Source organism: Cupressus sempervirens, chromosome 3 (assembly GCF_028749045.1).
Source record: "Cupressus sempervirens isolate cs-2001-9-10 chromosome 3, ASM2874904v1, whole genome shotgun sequence".
Lineage (NCBI taxonomy): Eukaryota > Viridiplantae > Streptophyta > Pinopsida > Cupressales > Cupressaceae > Cupressus > Cupressus sempervirens.
Window position 1 is genome coordinate 371811437 of NC_143120.1, and position 25379 is coordinate 371836815.

Genomic DNA, 25379 nt, shown 5'->3' on the forward strand with positions numbered 1-25379 from the left:
AAGTAAATTTGCCGAAAAAAGAGGTCAGATTGGTGCCTTATTCTGTTCGGTTTGCACTTGGTCTGCTTGGATCTGCCCTGAGTTGACCTGGGTTTGTCTGGATGAACCAACTTTCCTAGGGAGGGACCCTGCAAATTTGCAAGCAGGCAAGATTCAAATGTGGTTCAAACTGGACCGGTACCAGGGTCTTAGGTAGGTGAATCAGACTTCCTAGTGTTTCTTCATGTTTGCAGGCCCTTTTTTCATTTTTGTCCAAATATTGGTGGTGCTCTACCACAACACTAGCAATGAATATCATATGGGGAAGCAGGGGGCATCACCTTAAAGGATGTATATTTTTAAGGACAATTGCTGCAGCCACTTCCTCGTGATCTTAAATACATTTTGCCTAAGTTACCAGATTCTCTTCAGCTACCCTCAAAGTCTGGTTCAATTCTGTCCTAAGTCTGGTCCTTGTCAAATTCTCCCCATATTCTCCTAGAGAGCCACAGATTCCCTACAAATTCTGTCATAGGAATCTGGGCAGAATTTGGAGCAAATTTTGAAGAATTTGCTGCCCAGCAGCTGAACCCAAGCTGAATTTTGTCTCAAAACAAATTGTTTTTACCTTTTTAGTGTTTTTTGCCTAATTTTGGTTCATTTGATCCTCCCAACCCTAAAAGTGACCACTAAAGACCAAAAAATATGGTTTATATGTCATTTATGCATTTGTGAGTGAAAATGAAAACCTGCTCATAGAGGAAATCCAAATTGACAATTGGTGAAGTCCACATTGACGATTATAGAGGAATTTCTTTTAAAAAGCTATGATATATTCTTTGAATCCAGGGCTTCAAATCTGAATCTCAGCTTTTGATCTAGCTTGGTTAGATATCCTCTAACCAATATAAAAAAAATTCAGATAACTGCACTTATCTTTTGGTGATTCCTTTCATTCTCAAACTGTCCCTTGATATGGAAATATGTCCCATGCATGCTGCCAAGCAAGTGTATGCTGTTATATGTATGGTTAAATAGTGCAATTAATATCATATTATATTGAAACATAGATATGGTGGTGTATTTTACTATGTTGCTTTACTATTAGCAGAGTGGTGTATGGATTTATTTGTTGTTGCACACACACACACACATATCTTTAATAAAAAGATATGTTTTGGTATGGACAAACCCAAAATGAATCCGAACCCAACCCAAAAAACATTTGGATGAATTTCGAATCCAAATCTCGAACCAGCATCCGTACCAGAATCCGAACCAGCAACTTAGCATTTTGCTATTTTACAAGTGGGCATAGATGTACCATTCTTTCTTTGCCAACCTTTGTTTTTCATGCCAAGAACGGCACATAACAATGCTCTTACCTGGTTGTATGAGTTTTATGCCTCTGATCACATCCATTGCATATCCAAACATATGTCCCGCCACCGGAAATTTACAATGTCATTTCCGCATGTCTCCACCTAGGTGAACTTGGGCTAGTTATTAAGTAGGGTTGGCCAATGGAGCTAGAATCAACTGCCATTGCAATCCTAAGCAACAAACCCCTAAACCATAAATTATTTAGTATATTAATTGTAATAGTTTGCATTTTGCAGGATATGCAGATGCATTGTTTATTTTGAAGATATTGCTTGAGACTTGAGTTACATAATTTCAAAATTTCTCAAATTGTCTGCAGACAACTGCAAACTTTTTCTATCCACAATTCTGGATTCAGTAGATTATGACTGCCTCCCACAGTCCCAACCAAGCAAGAAGATAGTTATTAGACTTCTAAATACAGAGAAAGATTGGTTCTAATATGAGTGAATTTAAATTAGGTTTGGCCCAAGATTCTCATATAAGTGACAAGATTCTTCAACCTATATAAAGAGCCACCCAATAGCCAAAGCTGTGCCAACAGTGAAAAGTAGAGCATACATACTGTGAAAATGGCAGCAGAATGTAAGGCTCCATGCATAGACCATAATCTAGAGAAAATTGTGGGCGCTGCATATGGTGATCAACAACAGCACTCATGAATCATTTGTTTGGACCATATGCAACAAATCAAATGCAGACTAATGGACTTACCTCAAGCCGCTAATTGAAAAAACGTAGTATTTATTTTTTCCTTGTTATTTATCCAACAAAATGCATGTGAAATTGATTGTCAATTTGTGGTTTAGCTAATGTAATTTTTGATGCTCAAGATTCAAACAAAATCCATAAAAAATCATGTTTTCTGCTGTAATTGCCCATGAATGCTCATGAGCAATTTTAAGCAAGTCTGTTAAAATCCCTGCATCAGATGAACGGAACTCGATTCTAGTTCTGGAATGAATTGTAACTGGATGTGTAGGGTTTTGCCTATTTAGTAACATGACTCAATACATGACCCTTTGAAATGCCCATATATGATGAAGCAACTAAGAGTGTAATAAATAAAGGCAAGTTGCTATTATCCTTTCTAATGTGCTTGTCAGTCCATGTATGTGGCACCGTGATCTACATGAAGACATATTGCTGTTAGGTATGAAATGTAATGGAGCTTTATCTGCATAAGCTTGGACTGCAAAAAGAGTTTGGTTGGCAGGTGAGCAGTGCTGTAAGCTTCTTCAAATAGGCTGTTTCTTAAAAGGGCTCATTTTTTTAGCCATTTAGTCCCCACTAAAAAATTGTTTATAAATTATAAAATAAATAGTTATTGTGCCTTTCAGATGCATTCTTAACTTTGCATGTTGTGATAGTCTGTTTCTTGAAATGGCTCAGTTTTTTGTAACCATTTTATCCACACTAAAATTCTCTATAAAACTAAGGGAGTTATTCAGTGTTACCTGGGGACGTGTCCCTGCTATATTTTCAGCCGTCCCCGTCCTGGAAACATTTCAGAGACTTGGGGACACCTAGGGGACTTTAACTTCTAGAACAAATTAGATTTTGACTTCAAAGTAACACAAATTTGACATATGAATTCTGCTGATTCTTCTATTTTAAGATTCTATTATGTATAAGTACATGCTTTATCCATGTTTTCATATAAACATTTTAAATTTCTCTACATATTTTAATTTTCCTTGTTATATAGCAGCCCCATTTGCTGTCCCCCGTGTCTCCAAAATTGGCAAAAGAAATTGCTGTCCCGCACCTGTCCTACTGTCCCCTGCCGTCCCCATCCTGGAAACTCGGGGGAACATAGGAGTTATTGCATCTTTCTGTTAAATTCTTAGCTTTACACTTGTGTTTAGTTACTTCTTCCACAATTAATAGCTTCTTGAAAGTGGTCTACAAAGTACATGGACTGCTATTTTTATCTCAAAAGAAATGCCTGCCTGATAAATAACTCAAGGTAGACTATGCAGTCTTCTGGGTTATTGGATTATATTCTGTTGATATAACTTAAAGGTGCTTTTCCATGGATATTAATACATATCATGATAATATTGCCAATACCTCTCTATTTATTTTAATTGTTTTCCAAATCCCTTAGTGAAGGACTATATTTAGTCTTTATTAGTCTGGTACACTTTCTATTTATAACTTTATGTGATTGCAAAGCTTGGAATTTTATAAATTTAATGCATTTAGTAAGGATTTCATACTAAACATATTACATACAATTGCTAATATTGTTTTAATGTTCATTCTGATGTAGATGGCAGTTGCAGCACGAAATAGTGAATGTTATGGCTGGCTGAGACCTGCCCTTGGTGTAATGGAGCTCTCACAATGTATTGTTCAGGTGAACTTATATTCCATCAATCTTAAGTTTTAACCCTTTTCCCCCGAAGTTGCATTCCAGATTATTTTCAAGCTATTTTGCTGTCATTTTCAGTATTCCTTTGATAATAAGTGTTATTTATTTGCTTCATAACTAGATTGTCGTGTGTAAGTAGAGATCTGGGATCTATAGTATTTTTGGTGTGAAGCAGATGCTTTTTGTTCAGATGATTTTTGATCTTAGTCTATCAGTTACAAAGATCCTAAGATAATTGCTTAATTTTGTTCATTTTTAAGGAAAATGTATGACTTGGATTATTACTTTAAGTACTGTTAATGCCTCTCTTCAAGTCATTCAAAGCAACAATAATTCTGAAACATTTTAAATGTCACCCTTCTTCTCTGTAATGGAGGCTGAGTTATGGGTTCTCATATCCATAATGGTGACCGAGAAGGCTTTGTTGGCATAAATATGTTCTCCTCAAAGTGGAGGCTTTTCTTTGGGTGGCTCTGCATGGAAGTATTTTGTCAGGAGATAGATTGAACAAGATAGGTATTCGAGGCCCCTCAAGATGCCAACTATGTAAGGAGTATGAGGAATCAGCAAGCCACAACTATTCCTATGCTCATATGCAATATCTTGCTTGAATTGGCTTTTGGGATAGGTAGATTGTTATCATATGAGGCAGGAATCCTTGATGGAATTCTTAAGAAGCTGGCTGAAGAGGGATGGCAGAAATATTTGGAGTCACGTGTGGACCTTTGCTCCCCTCTTTGCTGGTTTGACATATTTGGAAGGAAAGAGGTAGAAGGATGTTCCAAGAGAAAGAGATGGCATCAACAAAACTCATTTAGTGTTGGTGTAATTAAATATTCACTAATTTCTTTTTACTTAAGCTTACATAGGATAACTTATTGTGCAGGAGTGTGTATTTGAGACACGTAGGAGTTTGCACCTTTCTTTGCACGTTGTGTAGGAGAAATTCTACTTTAGATGGTGATAGTTGATATCATATTCCACTTTATGTGTTGACTCCACCTTTTGTGTACTTGTCATATTATCATCCTCCACATGTTGCACATACATTTTGTGGACATGTGATTCCACCTTGTGTAGGTGATAACTTATCAACTCCCTATCATAGTCTTTTATTGCCTTGCCTATATCACTAGGCATATTATGTACATTTGATTCATGTTCATTATTAATAATACCATTCTTGCATCTTGTTGCGATTGTCTTGCCATTTTCTTGTGGAAGTTATCATGGTCTTTCATTTGATCTTGGATGTTTTGCAAAGTCACCTAAAACTCTACAATGGTATTAGAGCTCACAAGGTGTGAAGACTTCTTCTCAAGAGTAGCAATTTTGGCAATTTTGGTTTGATTTGATTGTGAACGCAAAAGCTATTTGGGCATCACCACAGCGTTTGGGAGGATGTATTAGTGGAAGTCTACTATAAATTTGCCTGTATTGGGCAAGAGTCACATCCAAGGCAAAATTTTTTAGTAGACAGAGTTGAACAACATGATCGTCCTCTCCATTTGACAAGAACAAATTTCGGCAGTTATTGGAAATTGGGGCTCATTTCTACCACACATGCCACATGAATAATCAACATTCTATTGCAGCCAACAATAACCACAACCAACCACACAATTTGAGTAGTCAAATGAAAAGGCCCTTCCCCTATTGTAGTTCCCAACAACATGGCCTAGAGTCACTCACAGTTACAAATATTGGTGCTAGGCATCACACATCTATACAACCAAGTGCTGAATGCGAACAAAGCATCAAGTGATTGCGTACATCCACGTGACATTTGAGGAACAAGGCACATACATACATTGCATCTGATTTGGTAGTGCACAATCCATGCTGGTGAGGTGGCACCAACCCCAAATCTGAGTAGTCAAATATGTCATCAATTGACATCATTCAGCCTGGCGAGCCAATTGTATGTTGACATGTCAGTAAATCAGGCAATGAATGGTGAATCAGATTGTGGCACATGTCAACTAAACACCTCGGCAAGACTATACTTGCACGTCAACTAACAGTTGGGCTTGTGATGTTGCCCTTTTATGACATTTAATTTGATTGCCATACAATCATCAAAATAGGGCAAGCTGTCTTTTTTGTGACACGGGTATCATTTGTGAAATTTAATTCGGTGGTTTGTTCACGTCATTAGGGCTTGAAATTTCTCCCCCTTCACCATTAAGCTTTTTGATACTCGATATTTAAAGGCTCATAACTTGCTAATTTTGACTCTCTTTTTGATTTGTGGTAGAAAATTGTGAATTTTCTAGTGGTGGTGCTATTTTCTGATTTTAGTGTAGAGGTTTGCTAGAAATGTTAGTTTTCCATGAGTGTACTTGTCAAAACCGGATTTTTGCAACTTCTAGGGCTAAGTTCAGGCTCATTCGAAACTTGTTTTCAGGTGTCATTGTTTTTGAAAATGCATAATATTTTGTCTACTTTTCATATGTGCTGCTAGTTTACAGTCATTGTGAGTTGACATAACACTTTTGGCATATGGTCTTTTTGTTCTTAGTTTGGTGTTTTCCATTAGTGATTTGAAGAGTTAATTAGTTGTTTGTGTACTATTTTTGTAGCACGGATCTGTCAAAAGTATTAACTCCATATAACTACCATGAGTGGAAAAACGAAATGAAGAATTTGTTGTTATCAAAGAGGTTGCATATAAAATGTTGCATAAAAGAAAAAAATGGTTTAATAAGAAGAATAAGCTATGAGAACACTCAAATTTCTATCTCTCCTGATTTGAGATATCCTGCTGCATCTTACACACATCCTCATGATATATGGACTACATTTTAGAGTCTTTTGGTAAGCCGGATAAGATGAAGAAATTCAAGTGGGATAATGAACTCAAAAGTCTAAATTCTAGTGATTTTGCAATCTAGAACTTCTTTTCTAAATTCAATTCTCTTAGATTGGAGCTTTCTAATTGTCGGTTACTAAACAAGATGAACAATTGGTTTTATCTATTCTTCCAAAGCTAGGTCTTGCTTATTCAATTTTTGTTTCTACATTCTTTGCTACTATGGATTCTCATAGTAGTGCATGCAAAACATCTTCTCTTGATGAATTTGTAGCTCAACTCACAAGGGAACAAGAAAAGTTGGCACACATGGGTCAATTAAATGAAGCCTTCAAAGTCTAATGCATTTCTTGGAAATGACTCCACTATAAAGGCTTCAAGTGGTAAAGGAAAGAAGCAACATAAGGATTCTAAGCCTCATGAGAAAGCGATGATTCTCCTTCACAACATACCCCTAAGACCAAGACATCTTCTGGAGAGGAATCATCTAGAAGGAAGGTGACATGTGCATATTGCAAAAGGATAGGACATGATGAGCATAAGTGTCACACAAAGAAGATTTATGACCTCACACACATTCTTCAAAAGTGCAACGTTAAGCTGCCCTCGTCAGTATCTCCATCAAATTTGGCAGCCTTTCATCATATGGCATCTTCTATGGATATGGTTTCTTATATTGAGCTTTGTAATTATGCTAGCATATTGCTGGGTTGTAACACATACATGAAGGTTTGTGGCAAAGGTTCTATTATCATGGGAGGGGACATTTAATAATGTTCTTTGTGTACCGTTCTTGATTACTAATCTCCTTGAATTTACCACTAGAGGTGTCATAAGTAAAGGGGTTGTAGATCATGTACCTACATGTATTTTTTCACATTCTGTTGTTGACGACAATGTTCCTAATATTCCTACCTTTCCACCAAGGGTTGATTATGTATGTTAAGAACACTAGACTCTTGAGTTATTGTGGTGGCGTAATTAAATATTCACTAACTACCCTTAAGCTTAGTGTAATTAAATATTCACCAATTGCACTTTCCTTAAGCTTAATTAGGATAATGCATTGCATAGGAGTTTGCATTTGCTACATGCAAGAGTTTGCACCTTTGTTTGAACATTGTGTAGGAGAAATTTCCTATGCTCCACGGGGACGCGTCCCCTGCCTCTGTACCCTAGTACCCGTACCGGGTACGAAACGGGGACGCGGGTACGGATTTTGGACGTACCCTGCGACGTCCCTTTTTGAGGGGAAAGGGGACGGTCCCCGAAACGCAAAAAAAAATTTCGTAGGAAACTTGGGTACGGATTTCCGTACCGGGGACGGCGTTCCCGTCCCTCGCCCGTACCCTTTTGCCCACGCCGTCCCCTATTTTCCAGCCGGCCATGGGTGAGTTAAAAAGTTAAAAAAAATGGTTTTTTTAAAAAAAAATTTAATCTTTTCTATTCCGCCTAGGGCCCACATGGATGTTAAGTTGTTAACCCTAATGTGTCTTCTTAAATAGTTAAAGTTGGAGCTCATTGCTCATTTGGAGTTGTTTGCAAGTTGGGAAGAGGAAGAGGAAAACATTGAACATTCAACAACAACAAAAGAGGAGTGTGTTTTGGAGGTGGAAGAGAAAGTTTTGCCTTCATTTCTACTTCATTCTAGGTATGTTTTTTATTTTCTTTTTGTTTGATTCAAACTTCATTGTTGTTTGTTGTCATTTTTCATTTTTTTCAATGACATAAAGAGGGCATGTTAATGGAACATTGAAATATTTTTTTTTTCTATAACTTGCAGCAGTATACTATAAATCATTGTAAAATCCAAAGGCAAAAACATGAGCAGCAGTGAGAGTGAGGGAAGTAGTGATAGCATGGAAGTTGCCATGCAAGAAACTCAAGTGTCACAATTACAAAGACCAAGAAAAAGACCTAGGGCAGCCATTGATGAGCCTAATGTAGATGTCCCTATGCCTAATCCATTTGAGTGCCCTTCCAAAGCCTTAAAACAATATGCCAAAGGCCCATTCAACCCTAAGAAACCTCTCCTACAATTTGCCACAAAAGTAGACAAGAATAAGAAGAAAAATTCGGGGGGTAGTAGGGAATGGGAGTGTCATTTATGTAAGAAGCATTATTTTGGGAGCTACACAAGAGTGTATTGCCATCTTTTATGGATAGGTGGGCAAGGGGTGAAAGGTTGCAAAAAAATTACGGAGGAAGAAAAACTTGAGGCCAATAGGTTGTATGTGGAGGGGGAGTTATTGAAATCCGGGGGTCCTATGAGTAGCACACCCACACCCTCATTGACTCCCACTAGCACTGTTAGTAAAGGGAAGGGAAAGGCCAAGACTAAGAGAGATACCAATGTGGCTGATTTATTTAACATACAAGCAAAAGATAGAGCTGAAGAGTCCATTGGCAGATTTCTTGTTGCTCATGGCATACCATACCATGTTTCTCGTTCCTCATTCTATAAACAAATGTGCAAAGATATTTATGCTGCTGGTCCCTCATTTGTACCACCAGGAGAGACTAAATTACGCACCACTATCCTTGACAAAGAGTACTCAAAAGTAAACATTTTGATGGAGGATATGAGGCAAACATGGATGAGTGATGGATGTTCTATTATCATGGATGGTTGGACCGATATCAAACATCGGCCACTCATCAATCTTATTGTCACTAGTACAGCAGGGGCCTATTTTCTTAGAGCCATTGATTGTTCGGGAAAAAAGAAGGATGCATCCTTCCAATTTCAGATTTTGAAGGATGCTATAGAAGAGGTAGGGACTTCAAATGTTGTGCAAGTAGTCACTGATTCAGCCCGTGTGTGTAAATCAGCTGGATTGATAATAGAGAGCACCTATAGACACATTTTTTGGACCCCATGTTGTGTACATGCATTGAATAACACCTTGAAGGACTTTGGGAAAATTGATTGGATAAAGACTATGGTGTTTGAGGCTAGAGACGTGCAAATGTTTATTTGCAATCATCACACATCTCTTGCATTATTTAGGACATTTTCCAAAAAAGAATTCCTCAAGCCTGTGGAGACTCGATATGCTAGCTACTTCATTTTGTTGGAGAGGATGCTTGAGGTCCAAGAGGCCTTACAATCCATGGTGGTCAATGCAGAGTGGAATAGATGGCATGAATCAAGCACCCCAGATGGAAGACTTGTCAAACGAAGAATCCTAGATGAACATTGGTGGACCACAATGAGGTAAGAAACTTAAGAATTGGTGGATATCATAATTGTTATTATTGCTGATTTAATAAAAAAAAAAAATTGATTTAAGCACTTGCTGATTTTTTTAACATATTATGTTTCTCACTTGCAATTTTCTTTCATTTGCAGATACATTTGCTCCTTCATTGACCCTATTGTGCAGGTCATTAGATATGCTGATACTGACTCTCCTAGCTTTGGAGAGATTTATGAGACTTTTGATAGCATGCTTGGGCAGATCAAGCAAGCTGTTAAAGATAAGGAACCTACTTTGGAGTTCTACGAGGAGCATCTTAAGCCCATTGTAATGAAAAGGTGGAACACTATGAACAACCCACTTCATATGGCAGCCTATGCAGTCAATCCAAAATGGTATGCACCAAGGCCTGGGAGAGTGCTTCCATCTAATGATGAGGAGGTGAGTTTAATTTATTAAAGAATTCTGATTTTATAATACATTTTTAAATATTTTATTTTATTTGTAAAGTTTATAAACTCTAAGTTCTCACTTCTTAATTTTTGTTTGTTCAATATAGGTGAAGGACGGCTTCTTCAAGGCCCTTTCAAAAATGTATAGTGCAGAGGATGCTGCAAAAATTCGAGGGCAATGGCTTGACTTTGCCAATCTTCGTGGTCCAACATTTGGTAGACCAGAGGCGAGGACTGATAGAGCTACATTAGCTCAAAAGGACCCGATTGGATGGTGGACATGGCATGGTAGAGATGCACCTGAGCTGAAAGCCCTTGCCACCCGTCTTCTCTCACAGGTTGCGAGTTCCTCTGCTGCAGAGAGGAATTGGTCTACATATAGCTTCATTCAATCGGTCAAGAGGAACAACCTTACCTCTAGACGATCAGAGAAGCTTGTGGCTGTTCATAGTGTATTGCGACTACAGGAGCGACAGAGTCTTGAGTATCGACAGACTCCAGCACTACGTTGGGATGTTAATCCTGAGGATGCATTGCAGATTGATGAGGATAACACACCCCCAGGGCTGCTTGGAGTTCCATTGGATGAGGACCCTCTGCCTACCCCTGCCAGTGATTCAGAGGATGAGATTGATGATGATCTTGATTTAGATAGAGATTTAGATTCCTAGAGGACAGCCATATATTTGGCTTTCTGCTTTTCAGATACTCAGATACATTATTGCTTTTGATTATTATGGAGTTGGACATCTCATTTACACTTCTAGTATTTACTTTCATTGTGTCATTTTGATTTTCATTTCATGCATGATGATGATAGATTGATACTTGGAGCCTTTGGGCATTTTTGCTAATTGTATGCGATATTCGGATATATCATCATATCATATTCTCATTTTGATTCTAATCTTAATAGTTTTCAATTTCCATGTATTCTATGGTGAATGGTTTATCAATGTTATGATTTATCATTGTTATGGTATGCATATCAGAAATATATCTCTAAAGAAGTCTAATTCTCCATATATAAAAAATTTAAAATTCCCTATATTTTATAGCCGTCCCCTGAGGTCCCGTCCCCTAAATTTTGGCTTCGACCCGTACCCGTACCGGAAACACGTTCCCGTCCCCTAAAACGTCCCCGTCCCGGAAACTCCGTGGAGCATAGGAAATTTCATTTGAAGTGGTGATAGTTGTTATCACATTCCACTTTGTGTAAACTCCACCTTTAGTGCACTTAACACATTATCATCCTTTACATGTTGCACATACTTAACTAATAATGGAAGATGATCCACCTTTAGTGGACATGTGATTCCACCTTGTGTGGGTGATGGCATATTTACTTCTTGTCATAGTCTCTTATTGGTTTGCCCATATTACATTTTATTCATGTTCATTAGCAATAAGATCATTCTTGCATCTTGTTGCAATTGTCTAGCCATTCTCTTGGTCTTTCATTTGATCCTAGGTGTTTTGTAGAGTCACCTAAACTCAATCAGTTAGAATAGAAGCAACAATGTGTGAAGTAACAAATACAAATCAGAGATCAAAGAAATAAATGTACTTTACATCTTGGGATACCAATATTCAAAAGAAATGGATAGGGTTGAAACCTGAAGCTTGTTGGGCCTCAAATGAAGGTATTAGAAGAAGAGATGTATAATGGAAAGCTTTGGACATGGGATGTTTGAAACTGAATTCTGAATGAGCATCCTGTGGTAATCTAGGATTGGTAGGAGCTTGATGTGTAATCATAAATGAGGAAGGGAAATGTATTTGGGCCTTGACAATGAATATAGGAACAATTTCAAATAATGAAGTGGAATGTGAAGCTTTGATGAGTGGTGTTCTATATCTTAAGAAGGGTATAAAGAGGGTTGAAATTGAAGGGGACTCTACAGTTTGTATTACTCTACAGTTTGTATTACTATCATCAATAGGGACGAAGTTCATAATTGGAAATTGAGAAAATGGTACAATTATTAGGAATCTCATAGGTGAGTTGGAAGCTTTTCTCGATCTTACATATTTATAAGGTGGTGTTGAGCGTTGTTATTGCAGGACAGAACGACATGAATAGGTACAAATTCCACTTTTGAAAGAATAGTAGAATTATTCCCCCAAGGTTCCTTTGGGCTGTTTGACAACCGCTTAGATAAGTCAATTGAAGACTAATGTGATTGTTCACGAGGAAGCCTTTGCCAGCTTGTAGAAAATTATAGGCTGCAAGCAATAACAATGATTCCAATTTATTTTTAATATTTTATCTTTTATGATGAAATGCAAGTCTATCAATACAATTTAATCTATCGCCTAGAATGAATTCCTAATATAACCAATTAATAATTATTTAAAGAAATCACAAAGGGGTTAGGGTAACAAGAATGTAAGCGAATTATTGGAATGAAAGCCTAACGGACATAAATTATCACATAATCATCCTGTGAATTAAATTGCTAGGGAGATGAAGGAAATCCACAAAACATGAATAGAAGATCTCACAATCCAAGCTTTGTAGATGCAATCATCGAGAAAAAGAATATGAAGATGTTTGTGTTGGAAAGGTAAGTACTCAATCGCCTGTAGTTTTCTGATAACTAACTCCTTTGTACCAATTAGATATTCACGTCCTTTGTACTGATGACTATGGAGTTACTTGAAACTGTTTGTCTGTTTGCCTTGCTTATGATAACTCTCTTCTTTCTGATAAGATAATGCTATTTTCTGATAAGATATAACTGCATACCTTTTATCTTTAGCTCTTCATTTCTTGATTCTGCCTGTACAGTTGTTGGACATGAATGACAAACTTGACTCTGAAGTCATCATCATCATCATCATCATATGCCAACAATATGATATAATATCAAAACTGATTTTATTGTGAAGCTAACACACATGTATGCACACACGAGACAAATTTATCTTAAATGTACCAATAAAATATCTTCCTAATGATTAGTCACATCAAGATAATTGCAACAATAATATACTCCAAAACTAATGATCATAGACATTAATCACAGTAAGCACAATCAAAGTAACAAGAATCGGAATCGGATCAAAATCGGCAAGGCCGAATCAAATCGTGAATCGGCCATGAATCGGAATTGAATCGGCCATGAATCGGAAAATTTAAAAAACCCTTGAAATTTAGTGAGTAACTTATTTCATAAACCCTTTATCGCTGATTCGATTCACCGATTCACAAAAAATCGTTTGGCTTGAATCGAATCGCCGAATCGCGTGAATCGCATGAATCGCCGTGATTCTTGGAACTATGAGCTGCACAATTGGCTCTTTGAAATACACAAATTAGCAGCGATTACTTCATGGTTTTAACTATGCATGAAATTGAAATCACAATAGGAAAATTTGATATTCTATGCAAAATTACTTCTAAACTAGTTGCTAACTACTATGCACGGAGTATTGTCCATTTACACCATGCATTTATGCCCGACAACTCAAAAATCCAACCATAAATGGAGGAAAATCAACTGCAGCAATATTTGTGTTCATTTCCAACTGAATTTGTCTTCTAAAAAGATCACTAACTGGATCGATAACTACCTAGAAGAACAAGAAAACTGTACAAATGAATGTAAAGCAAACTTTTTGAAATACACAAATTAGCAGTGCTTAATTCATAAACTCCCACAAATAGCAGAATTTTCACACTAAGTAAAGCGCCTATTGCATATAGCTTTATTGTTAAAATTGTTGACCGTAATTACATTGTTTGGATGTGTTTATATAGTGCTCCAACTCTAAACTAAGAAAACCTATAGCTAGGGTTTTAACTATGCATGAAATTGAAATCACAATAGGAAAATTTGATATTCTATGCAAAATTACTTCTAAACTAGTTGCTAACTACTATACACGGATTATTGTCCATTTACACCATGCATTTATGCCCTACAACTCAAAAATCCAACCATAAATGGAGGAAAATCAACTGCAGCAATATTTGTGTTCACTTCCAACTGAATTTGTCTTCTAAAAAGATCACTAACTGGATCGATAACTACCTAGAACAACAAAAAAACTGTCCAAATGAACGTAAAGCAAACAAACTAAAAGGAAATATTTTTCGGGGATGCAAGATTGCCAACAACCCAAGGATGCTGGTACATCATATTATAAGTGTTATGCACATTGTAACAGGTAATAGTAATTTAAAAAAAAAAAAAAATGTATGGATAACGGATTTATTATTGTTAGATCCTGGGTGGATTGTGGAATTTTCTATGATATATGCAATTTTGCTGTTCAACCTGAAATTATTGTTTGGAATGGCATTTGCTCTGTGTTGACATCCTCTATCTAATTTGTAAAACCTAATGCTTAATTCCAGCAATCAGTATTTTCTTGTTGGCTCATAGTTTCTGCTCTCTACAACCAATTCAGGAATTGCATTGCATTTTTCTGTATTTTTGAAAGGTCAGAACATAAATACATTCTGAGCTTAAATGTTGTTTCAGTGTAAGTCTACTTAAAAGGTCCAAAAATATTGTATCATATCTTAAAATTTTCTTTATATTTCAAAATTATGAGTTCTGTATAAGTTTTTTTGTTTACGAGTAAAGGATTGTCTGTTCAAGGAAAATCCTGCTCCAAATTGGGTGGGCGTCGTTCATATTTTGTGAATGTTGGGGGTGGCAGTTTCAATGTTAAGAAGATTCAGACTTGCACTACAAATTATGTTATTCTTTGAGGGAGTCACTTGCTATTATCTGTTAGATATTCTTCTATTTTTGTTGATTCTATCTACTACTATCTTTCCATTAGTGTCAAGTCAAGGGGGAAATTGCCCCAGGCAAGATTACATTTGCCCTGCTTCCTTTGATTTATGCATGCCTGATTAGTTTTGCCTTATTCTGGTTAAATGACATTTTAATTATTTATTTATTGCCTGCTTTCATTGCCTTCCATGATGCCTTTTATAGCTCGTTTGTTGCCCCACCTGTAGTGCTTGCTTATTTTGATTTCACTGTACATTCTAGAAAGACTAAGCTTTTGATATCTAGAGTTTGTTGTGGTAGGGACTCCTTTGTAGGTACATTCCGTGTATCACTCTAAGTTTAAACATAGGAAGCAATAGCTTAACCTTCTCCTATGCTATTATGGGTTTTTAGCCTGATCATTAACTTAAAGCTGCTCCTCCTGATGGCTTATTTGAATTAATGCTTATATTCAGGGCATAACATTTTGGAACTTTTCCGTCGTGTCTTTACTTGTCTCCAACTCTTAGCAATGCCACATGAGCCCTTTGCCATGCCATCAGTGCTTAGTCCAAGCAAACTGCTTGGCTGGGAGTCCTGTCATCCTCGGTTTATCTAGGTGTTTTAGTTTTAGCTCCTTTCAGCAAGTGCTCTAAATGCATTTTACTAAGAACTGGTTACTGGACAAGTACTGTGAATGAATTTAACTAGAATTTGTTATTAGGCGAGTACTCTGAATGTATGCTTTTGCAAACACGAGGTTTTCCTTTGCTCCTAGTGGAGCTAAATTATAAATATTACACACTGAATTATCTAATTATTTTATCTTGTGCATGGTTCTGCTAGTGAAAGCGGCCTTTGCATTGTAAGAACTGATATCATTTTATCCTTGGAAGGGGCAAACAAAGATTTCTCGTCTTTTTCCATATTAATAAATAAGATTGCGATCTCAGATTCAAAATAATTGTGGCAGAACTTGCAATTTATTAATTCTTTGAATCCATTCTGCCATTTATTAATTCTTTGAATCCATATTATCAACGAAGTTTCATAGGTTTGAATTCATAGTTCCTTGCAGGGTCTTCTTGTTTGTTATCTAAATTCTATCTGGATGGCATTCTTTTCCTGAGTCTTTTCGTGGATGACATTCCTTACCACTCACGTCCCACTTGGGTGACCTTGGTCACTACCCAGAGTGACTTTAAACCTTAAATAACATACAAAGTTTTTGTTTCTTTAAGAGGATATTTTTTCTGTTATTAGCTGGTGGCACTTGCCATCAAGTTTTCACAATTTCTATTTGATTTAATCACTCTGTCAAATCTTGAGTATCTTAAGTTGCTTGATAATCTTTGTAGGAATGCTAAACATAACAATTGGACTTGGCAGTGTAGTCTTAAGGCTTCTTACTGTCTGGTGGTCTCTAATTGCAGGCTGTGCCATTGAGTGCCAGGAAAATTACTGAAAGAAATGCAAATGCCGGGGGGCAAACAGAGGGGATTGCTCCATTTTTACAGCTGCCACATTTTAGTGAAGCTGTTGTAAAGAAACTAGGCCGCAAAGTGAGTAAACAAACTATTAACATTTTGTTTCTTTAGCTCCTTTTGGCTTGTGATAAATTAAATCTTAGATTGATTTTTTGCAAGATCTTATAATTGTTTTCTAGCCAGGGTGTTTCCCTCTAATGTAGTTATTGTATGCAGAAGGTGCGCACTCTTCAGGACTTGAGGGAAATGACTTGTCAAGAGCGCATGGAGTTGCTAATGCAAGCAGGCTTTTCAGAACTTGAAGCAAACGATGTGGAAGTGGTTCTTGAAATAATGCCTTCAATAACCATGGATGTTACGTGTGAGACTGAAGGTGAAGAAGGTATTCAAGAAGGTGACATTGTCACATTGCGAGCTTGGGTTTCATTGAAACGTGGAAATGATCTCATTGCTGCTCTTCCTCATGCTCCTTACTTTCCATATCAGAAAGAAGAAAACTATTGGCTGTTGCTCGCTGATCCTGTTTCCAATAATGTTTGGGTTTCACAAAAGGTCAATTTCATGGACGAGGCTAGTGCGGTGACTGCTGCTTCCAAAGGTATTCAGGAATCCTTGGAAGGCTCTGGAGCCAGTGCAAAGGAAATAAATGCAGCAGTTAAGGATGCTGTCGAGAGAGTTAAGAGTGGGTCAAGGTTAGTCATGGTGAAATTCCAAGCACCCGCTGAAAGTACATACAATCTCACGGCTTACTGTTTATCCGATTCTTGGATAGGTTGTGACAAGAAGATTAGTGTAAAATTGAAGGTGGCAAAGCGTAGTAGAGCTGGTACAAGGGGCTTCATAGCTGAAGAGGGACCTGCTCAGGAAGATGGAATTGAAGAGGAAGAAAATGAAGAAGATGAAGGTACTTATGATGATTATGAAAGTGAATATAGCGAGGATGATGAAGAAAGTGAGAATGAGAAGAAATCTAAAACTGGAAAGCAATCAAATGGCAAATCGCATATTGAAAAGAGAAGTTCAGATACTGATAGTGGCTCAGATACAGATGAAGCTTAAAGAAACTTTTGTTGTGAAAAATCAGGGCAATTCTGAAGAATCAGAGCCCTCTTTAATAAAGAATTAGGTTTATTAGTATTATAGTTAAAGGATAAAATTAATTATTAGTCCCTGCCTTGTAAAGGCAGGGTACTAATGTTTTCAGTGTTGGTGGCTATAATTAATTTTTACAGATAAAGTCGATGAATGTCTAAAGTTAAAAAGGCAGTTTATTTTTTAATTAATTTTGTGTTAAAAATTTCTATTTTTTGATTGGCTTGGGGGCAATTATAGTAGGGGTTTAAAGAAAAATTTAACAATAAAAATTAGGGAAAATAGTTTCCAGAAACTTCTTTCATATTTTTCAGAACGCAAGAATTATCATTCCTCCAAAAATAAAATGATCTGAGATCAACAGCCCTGCCCACCTCTGCCCACATGCCGAGCCAGTCTCCAGCAACACTTCTTACAAACCACAGAAGCAATCTTCATGGAGTTAAATTCAAAGTGCTGCTGTGGACAGAGGAAAGTACATTGGAATATCATCAATCAAAGCCGTAGACAAGTGCTCCAAATTCGGGTACCTCGTATGGATTTCCTCTGCTTGTTTTCAGCCCATAAATCTATACTAGCGCAAGCCGTTTCCAACTCGCTCCTAGTTCAACCCCATTTCACCTTTTCCTTTGTCTTCTTCCTGCAGTATTTTCAGAGCTCTCTCCTCCGGTTATATTCCTGATCAAAAAACGCACAAAAAATAGTAATTGTTTAAATCTACATGCTCTCCTTGTGCGTCAATAGCAACTGCAAATCACAAGTCTCTTGGGCATGATCGCAGAAAAAGCAAAAAAATAGATATAAATTTGAAACCGGATAAAAAGGAAATCCCAGATTTGTAAGTCTTTAAATTTTATTATGAGACGATCACAATTTTAAGACATGAAAACGAAGATTTTTTGGAGATCTTCAAAAGAACTCAAAAATGACAAAAGGTCTGTATTTCAACATGCATCTTAAATCTACTGTCAGCGATGTCTCTGCGAAAAAAGGGGCATCAGAAATTAAGACGAAGTAGGAGTTGGAAGACAAAAAAAATCAGATCAGAATGTACTACAAACATTCATTAGTTACTTTTTTTTTAATCGAATGAAAATGAGAGGTTTTTGTGGAGAAATTAATGCCAATAGCCATTCTACAATGGCAGAATGGGTGGAGTGGGAGCATGTTAATGTTAACTTTTATCTTTTAAGGTTAAATTTGACAATCATTTACATGCCAAAATTTAAATTTAATTATAAACATAATATACTTTTAATAATAATTTAACACTACATAAAATATTTGAAAAAATTATAATGTTTGGAGATCTTAAAATCATCAATTTTCTTTACAAATTATAATAAAAAGCTTAAGTTAATGGAAAAAATAGAGATAAAGGAAATATAAGCAGTTTTGGGTGTTGTAAATTAAATTTTAATCATTTTGTAGTGGATATCTATCGGCATTCCTTTAGATAGATTTATTTAAGATATCTATACTACTTTGTAATTTTTTAGATAGATTTATTTAAGATATCTATACTAGTTTGTAATTTTTTTCAATTTGTGAATATGCAAACTTTATCCATGTTTCCAATCAATATTAATATTACATTTTATTTTGTCTGACTAAATTAATAATTTTAATTTTTGGGATCAAAATTAATAGTTGAATATGCTTTTGCCATTGTTTTATATTTATAATTTTCAATTATAAATTTGTTCAAATTTTTAAAATAGATAAGTTTAAAAAAAAATTGTGTATAATTTTTTTTGAAAAATGGATTAAAATTGAATGTTAACATTTAATTATTGACAAATATAATAAATTTTTAATTGTTGAACTTATATATTTATAATATATAAAAATAATACATAATTTTTTTGATAAAGCAACAAGTTTCACAAATTGCATAGACAAGGACTTAAGCTCTGTGCACATAGCGCTTGTTATCAAGGGAATTAAGATGCCTCAAATTTTCTTGCAGTATAGCAAAATAAATATCATTGTAATCATTTCTAGTTTGAAATCTTGGTAACCTTCAACTAATTGTTCATACTCGCATGCCCATTTTTAATTTAGCAGTATTTGAAAATCTTGCAAAAGTATAGCAACTATCTTCTGTATGCTAATCCTCATTAGTGACATCATCAATTTGTTGAACTTGCATTGTTTTATATTGAGAATAGTATACAAAAGACTTACATTATGATGCGTCTGTACCAACCAATATCCAAAACTCTAAACCATATACAAAATAACGATAAATTAAGAAGTTACCTATGTAGTTTTTGAGTCAAAAACTCATTGACCCGTGTATTATGAGTAGTGATTCACACATGGATCCATCTCTCATGAGTATAAATGGAACACTAAGCACTTATTGGATCTAAGTGGTGCTCATAGAGGTGAAGCATCGAGACTTCTTGAGAGGTACTACTCTAGCTCAAACGTGCTTTACTACGGAGTTTCTTCCATGGTTAAACCCATACTTATCTCTCCTGCTTCTCTCTCCAATTATGTTTGAGCTCTCTTTCTCCTCCCTCCCCCCCTCAATCTCTCTGCTTAAGTCCTCTCCTCACTCTCTTCCCTCACTTTCTCTCATCTCACTAACATTTTTAGTTAGATTTTAAATGCGCAAATGTAAATGATGATTTCAAATGAATGTTTTATGGGGATATCTATGTTTAATATATTAAATTAAAATTATGATTTTAGTTTGTCTTTAGGGGACATGTTTAATATATTTACTTAAAGTTTCTAATGTTTAATTTGTTGATTGAGTATTCAAGTTTCTACTGTTTAATGTTTATAGTGTTAAATTTTAGATGATTTGAATGTATACTTGAAGGATGTAATGTACACATTATATATACACATATACTAGATTGAACAATTTTACCTTGCTAATTTTATATCTATTCACATGTGCAAACTTGCAATGTTTATTTATTCTATCATCTTCTATATTTCATACTACATATGTCATGGCATCCAATGGTTCGGATCCCAGTATAAGGGTTGCTAGTGGTTGAGCATCACATACTTCGTCTAAGGGTACTCCCCAAAGTAGAGAGACCCATAAACAAGATGTTCTCGCGGCATTGTAGGCCACTCTAGCTAAGCTAGAATAGAAGTTGCAAAATTTTGTTGTCTTCCCTAATAGGGAGAGACTATCTTTTACTAGGACAATATGATTCAGAAGGGTGAATCATACAACCCTTAAGATGATACATCAATTGAGACAATTTACTAAAGCTTAGCACACACAGTGACATGCTCTATGAGATATAACACTATGGAGAAAGATGTTTCAACCCATATGGTTAAGAGCACGTTATTCTTAGATTACCTAGATAGGCATGTAGTAAGAGCCTATAGAGTGACAAGTGCCATGATGCTCTTATTGCTCCATTCATATATCCTAAATGGTTGGCAACACATCATGTGTGGTCACAAAAGGATGAGGTGCCCCTTTATTTTTGAAAATAGTTGTATGCAATATTTCATTTGGGTTATGCTATGGATTATATAGACTATTAAGAATAAGCCTGTCATCAGATGGCGAGGCATAGGACAGTGACCGCCATGGATGCTTTGGTAGCTATTGCTGGAACATGCCTCGTGCAAATACTCACTCTCACAATCTCTGCACTCCATTGAGACCTGAAGAACACATTTTTGCCAACTCCCATAGATTTAATACACTTCTCTACGGTTTCCCCCAAACCCACTCTGACATTCTCCCCTTCTCCTTTCACATCACATTCTCTGTATAAGTTTGTCAATGGAAAAAGGAAAATTGGCTTCTTTTGCATTTTATGTGTCGCTTGGATGACCTGCAGTGCATTTATGGAAGTGCCAGGAATCCATGCCGACTCTGCCATTTGCAAGGATCATGTGACTTCTACCCATCTTCCCAAACAATACAAGTCTAGTGGAAAAAAATTGTTAAGTAGAATCTAATGAAACATGAAAAATGGGAGATTTTTTAAATTTACTACAAGAAGTAGAGGTTTTTTAATCATTTTTTCATCCATAGTAATTGTTGATGCACTCAAATCTCACAATCCAATAGAAAAACAAACTCATATTTCTCGATCCATACCATAACAGCACAATCCAGACCCAAATGTCCATTAAAATGTTTAATACTAGTAGAGAAAGCCAGTGAGTTTGATGCTGCAGATGTTTTTACCTTTTTCTTTGAATGCCTCTATACTTCACCATATTCTGAGCAAATAGATTCACTAGGCAGCTAAAACATGTTAAACGAATGGAAGTAAAACGACTTCCCACCGCCAGAGTGTGTAAATTTCATAGCTTGTTTAATATGTTTTCTCGCTTTTGAGAAACAATTTGTCTGTTTTATTTACCGCAATTCAACATGGGCAGCGGCCACACCTGTCTTAAAATAGAACTTCAAGAAAGGGGAAGAGTGTAACTAGTCAGAGATCCAAGCTTTTCCTTAGATGTTGCAAGACATCACTATGTTCACTGATTATCTTGGAGGGAGAACGAGCAGGAACAATTGCTTCCAGAGTTCTGCGCACCTTCTAGAAACAAGGAACTTTGGGAAATTTTTGATATTTTATTTTTGCTAAACATTTATAGGATAAGTTAATAAATAAAAAATTGTTTGAAATTTAATTTTAAAATGAAACAAAAAAAATTTGTACAAAAATCATTAACAGAGATTACTTTAGTGGCAAGTATTCGTCTTTTGGCAATCCCGTCTCATGGGTCGATCATCATTTGGCGAATAGCACATGCAACGTAGGCCAACCGCGTCACCGAATGTTTATCAGATTTGGGTTTAACGCCCGTGGTAGTACCCATTAGTTATCACATGATTGGTCAAAAATATCGGTCCAATCGCTAATGCAATATACATTTTGGATACATTTATTTTAAACATTTTGCCAACCTTTGCATGTTTGTTTCTTATTGGCCCACGTTATTTCGCCATTACTACAATGACATAATTTTCCCTTGAGTTGGGTGTCACCTACCATTTTCCTGACATGTGTCGACCACCAGCCCCGTTTAGCCAATTGTTTCCTACTGTGGGCTTGCATAAGAAGGTGTGCTTCGCCTACGTTTGATATTCCTGCTTGTTAATCCCGCATAGTTCGCCAACCTAGATTGGATGATAAGATATTATTATTCTACACAATTCGCTCTTTTCTGGTCTAGAGACTGGCATTTGTTATTGCCGTCAAAGTTTCAGAGTTTTGAGTGCATTACCCATTGACTCGTGGACCCTGGTTTTTATAAAAGGCAAGTGATTTTTAATTTTTTTTAATGTCAACAGTGGTACTATTGTATTGGTACATGTTATTTTTTAGTTTTATTGTCCAGTGTCCAATGGTGACTGAACATCTCACATGCTAAGATAGCCTATAGGTTTGCGAATTATATTGAGTAGTATTGTAGATTGTAGTACCATAGCAGCAGTACCATTTTTTGGAGAATGAATCATCATATTATTATTATATGTAGTCTAAGTAGTCTACTATCACTATTCACAGTCTTTGAGTCGTCACTATTTGAGTCTTTTGTTCAATAACTAGGTTGATTTTTTTTTTGCAGCCTTTATCGGTTTGCAATGTCAAACAAGAGGGGTAACAGGGGTTTCGATAGGATCCCTGAAAGCCAAGAGAGGCCACTATTACCAAAATGCAGAAGCATAGTGGCATATTTTGGTGGTGGAAATGTTGGCAACCTATAAGATTCACAAGTTAGATCTCCAGTGCTTATTAAGAAAGGAGATTCATCACAAGTTGGAGACTCAGACCGTATTGAAGTTCAAATTGGTGAACCTAATATCTCAGTCGAGGATGAACTTGAACACAATTTGGAGGCACTTCCCCTGAGTAGGGAGTCAAAAATTGATATTGTAGAGTTGGAGTCAGTCCCGAACCAGTCGGGTGAGAAAACCAAAAGTGATTCCATAAATCATGTTCATGCACAAAAGGGGAAAAGAAAATTGGAATCAAAGAAAGATAGATCTCGCTGGGATTTGTCCAAAGGGAATTTTTAGTTGGAATGGGTGGAAAAATATTGGTTCATTGAACTAGTGGCCAATCCAATTGATGGTGAGCCTACTATAGAATGTAGATGTAAGATTTGCACAGAGATAACAAAGAAGGAGAAGAGGTTGTAGCTTAAACTTGATACCATAGAAAAGCATGTCGGTAAAGTTTACAAAAAGGAAACTATAGATGGAGCTGAAAAATCTGTGCTAACTTGGAAAACAAAGGACAACTATCTGCATATCAGGAATGCCGAAATATACCAGTTACACCAGCAAATACGAGAGAAGCATTCTGCAATACAAGATTCCATTGAAGATTTCATTGGGAAAGCAATGGAAGTGCAAAATATGGGAAAAGTAGTTTAATTAAGTGTGGTCTTTTATATTTTGAGTAAAGGATGTCCTATGACGGACTACCCTTCAATTATTGCCTTATTGCGCTTTTTCAAACTTTGAAACTATCCGAATAGTCACTGGTCAGTAAATAGCGGGTGGGAATGGGCTAGATGTCTTTTACAGGTTGAAAAAGAAGATATGAAGGAAAAAATAAAACACTTCAATTTTATTCCACTATTTCTAGATGAAGTTACAACAATTGATAATACTTCTTGGGTGTGCATGCATGTTTATATTGTAAACAATCTTTATTGTCAACCCTTTCTACTATCTATTGCTAAATTGAATTGTAGTGCGATAGCTGAAAATTTATATGATTTATTAAAGAGTACTCTAATTGAATGTAAAGGTTTGGATAAAATGGAGATTTCCAAAAAGTTGGCGTATGTTGGAGCGGATGGAGCTTCAGTTATGCAAGGTCATAAAGGCGGTTTTTGCAAAACGATCAAGAATGATTTGGCACCCTATGCTATTCTCATTCATTGCATGGCCCATCGAATGAATCTAGCTTTTAGAATTGTCAACAATTTTGGTTGTGTAAGTAAAGTGGAATCTCTAATCAAAGAGATTTACCAATACTTTTGTTGTAGTCCAAAATGAGTTTGAGAATTTCAACACTTTGCTTAAGGACTTACTAATGGGAGGAAGCTTCTTAAAGACAATGATACCAGATGGATCTCTTTGGATGAACTAGTGCATCAAGTAATCTTTGAATATTCGTCATTGCTTGGACTAATCCACTCTGTGCGAGACAGATTCCCTCAGCTATATTCAAGTCTAACTAATGTTAAGATACTCTTTAACTTTAGTAGCTAGTCTCCCCATGCTACAGGACATGAGAAATATTAGAAAAAAGGTTCAACAAAGAGCTATGTACATTTCAAAATATAATAAGCTGCGTAAAATGACATGTAATAGCCTGGATACTCTATATTGATTACTACCATTAGATGAATCAAAGTTTCCAAAGTGGATAGAAATCACAGATTTGAACAATCTTGGAAACTTTTTACATATTGATGCAAATGATGAGGTTTATGCTAGGGTACGTGGAGTTGACATACCAATGCAGTACTATGCCCACGTCAACCCCGACTCCAACCCCAACGAAGCAAGAAGCAAAATTGAATCAGAACCAGAGAAGATACTTTCATGTGTTACAAGTGAAGACTTCAAGAAGATCAAAGACTTTGTGCTTGACTCTATCAAGCGAGTTTGCTACAATCTTTCGTCAGAAATTAGATTTGGATTTCTACTAAAGGAACTGCTCAAAGCAATGCCAATTGTTTTTCCACAATATTGGTCTCTAAACTGTCCGACTGATTTTTGAAGAAGGATAACGACTTTGATTTAGCATTTTTGAAAACCTAAAGTAATCAATGGAGTAACTATAAATAGAATTTTAGATGAATCTTGACTGATAGATCAATCATATTCTTTTGCAAACATAAT

At 36.1% G+C, this 25379-nt stretch overlaps 2 protein-coding genes across 3 annotated transcripts in view; both read left to right on the top strand.

Annotated features, from left to right (window-relative positions):
• ATERDJ2A (DnaJ / Sec63 Brl domains-containing protein) overlaps nt 1-17703 on the top strand; it is a 54474-nt gene extending 36771 nt beyond the window's left edge. Inside the window, exons 8-10 of the mRNA XM_089819846.1 lie at nt 3638-3724; nt 16367-16495; nt 16637-17703. Of these exons, the coding sequence (XP_089675972.1) occupies nt 3638-3724; nt 16367-16495; nt 16637-17479 (1059 nt within the window). The 3' untranslated portion in view covers nt 17480-17703. The remainder of the gene's footprint in view (nt 1-3637; nt 3725-16366; nt 16496-16636) is intronic.
• LOC149566538 (uncharacterized) lies at nt 5718-10969 on the top strand. 2 transcript variants are annotated; one of them, XM_089819845.1, is made up of 4 exons: nt 5891-8202; nt 8335-9768; nt 9904-10192; nt 10311-10969. In XM_089819845.1, exons 2-4 carry the CDS (start codon nt 8375-8377, stop codon nt 10872-10874), a joined length of 2247 nt encoding a protein of 748 aa, XP_089675971.1. In that variant the 5' UTR covers nt 5891-8202; nt 8335-8374; the 3' UTR covers nt 10875-10969. The 2 variants fall into 2 exon arrangements, with proteins under 2 accessions (XP_089675970.1, XP_089675971.1); XM_089819844.1 differs by having other exon boundaries at nt 5718-9768.
• Nucleotides 17704-25379: the final 7676 nt, after the last annotated feature.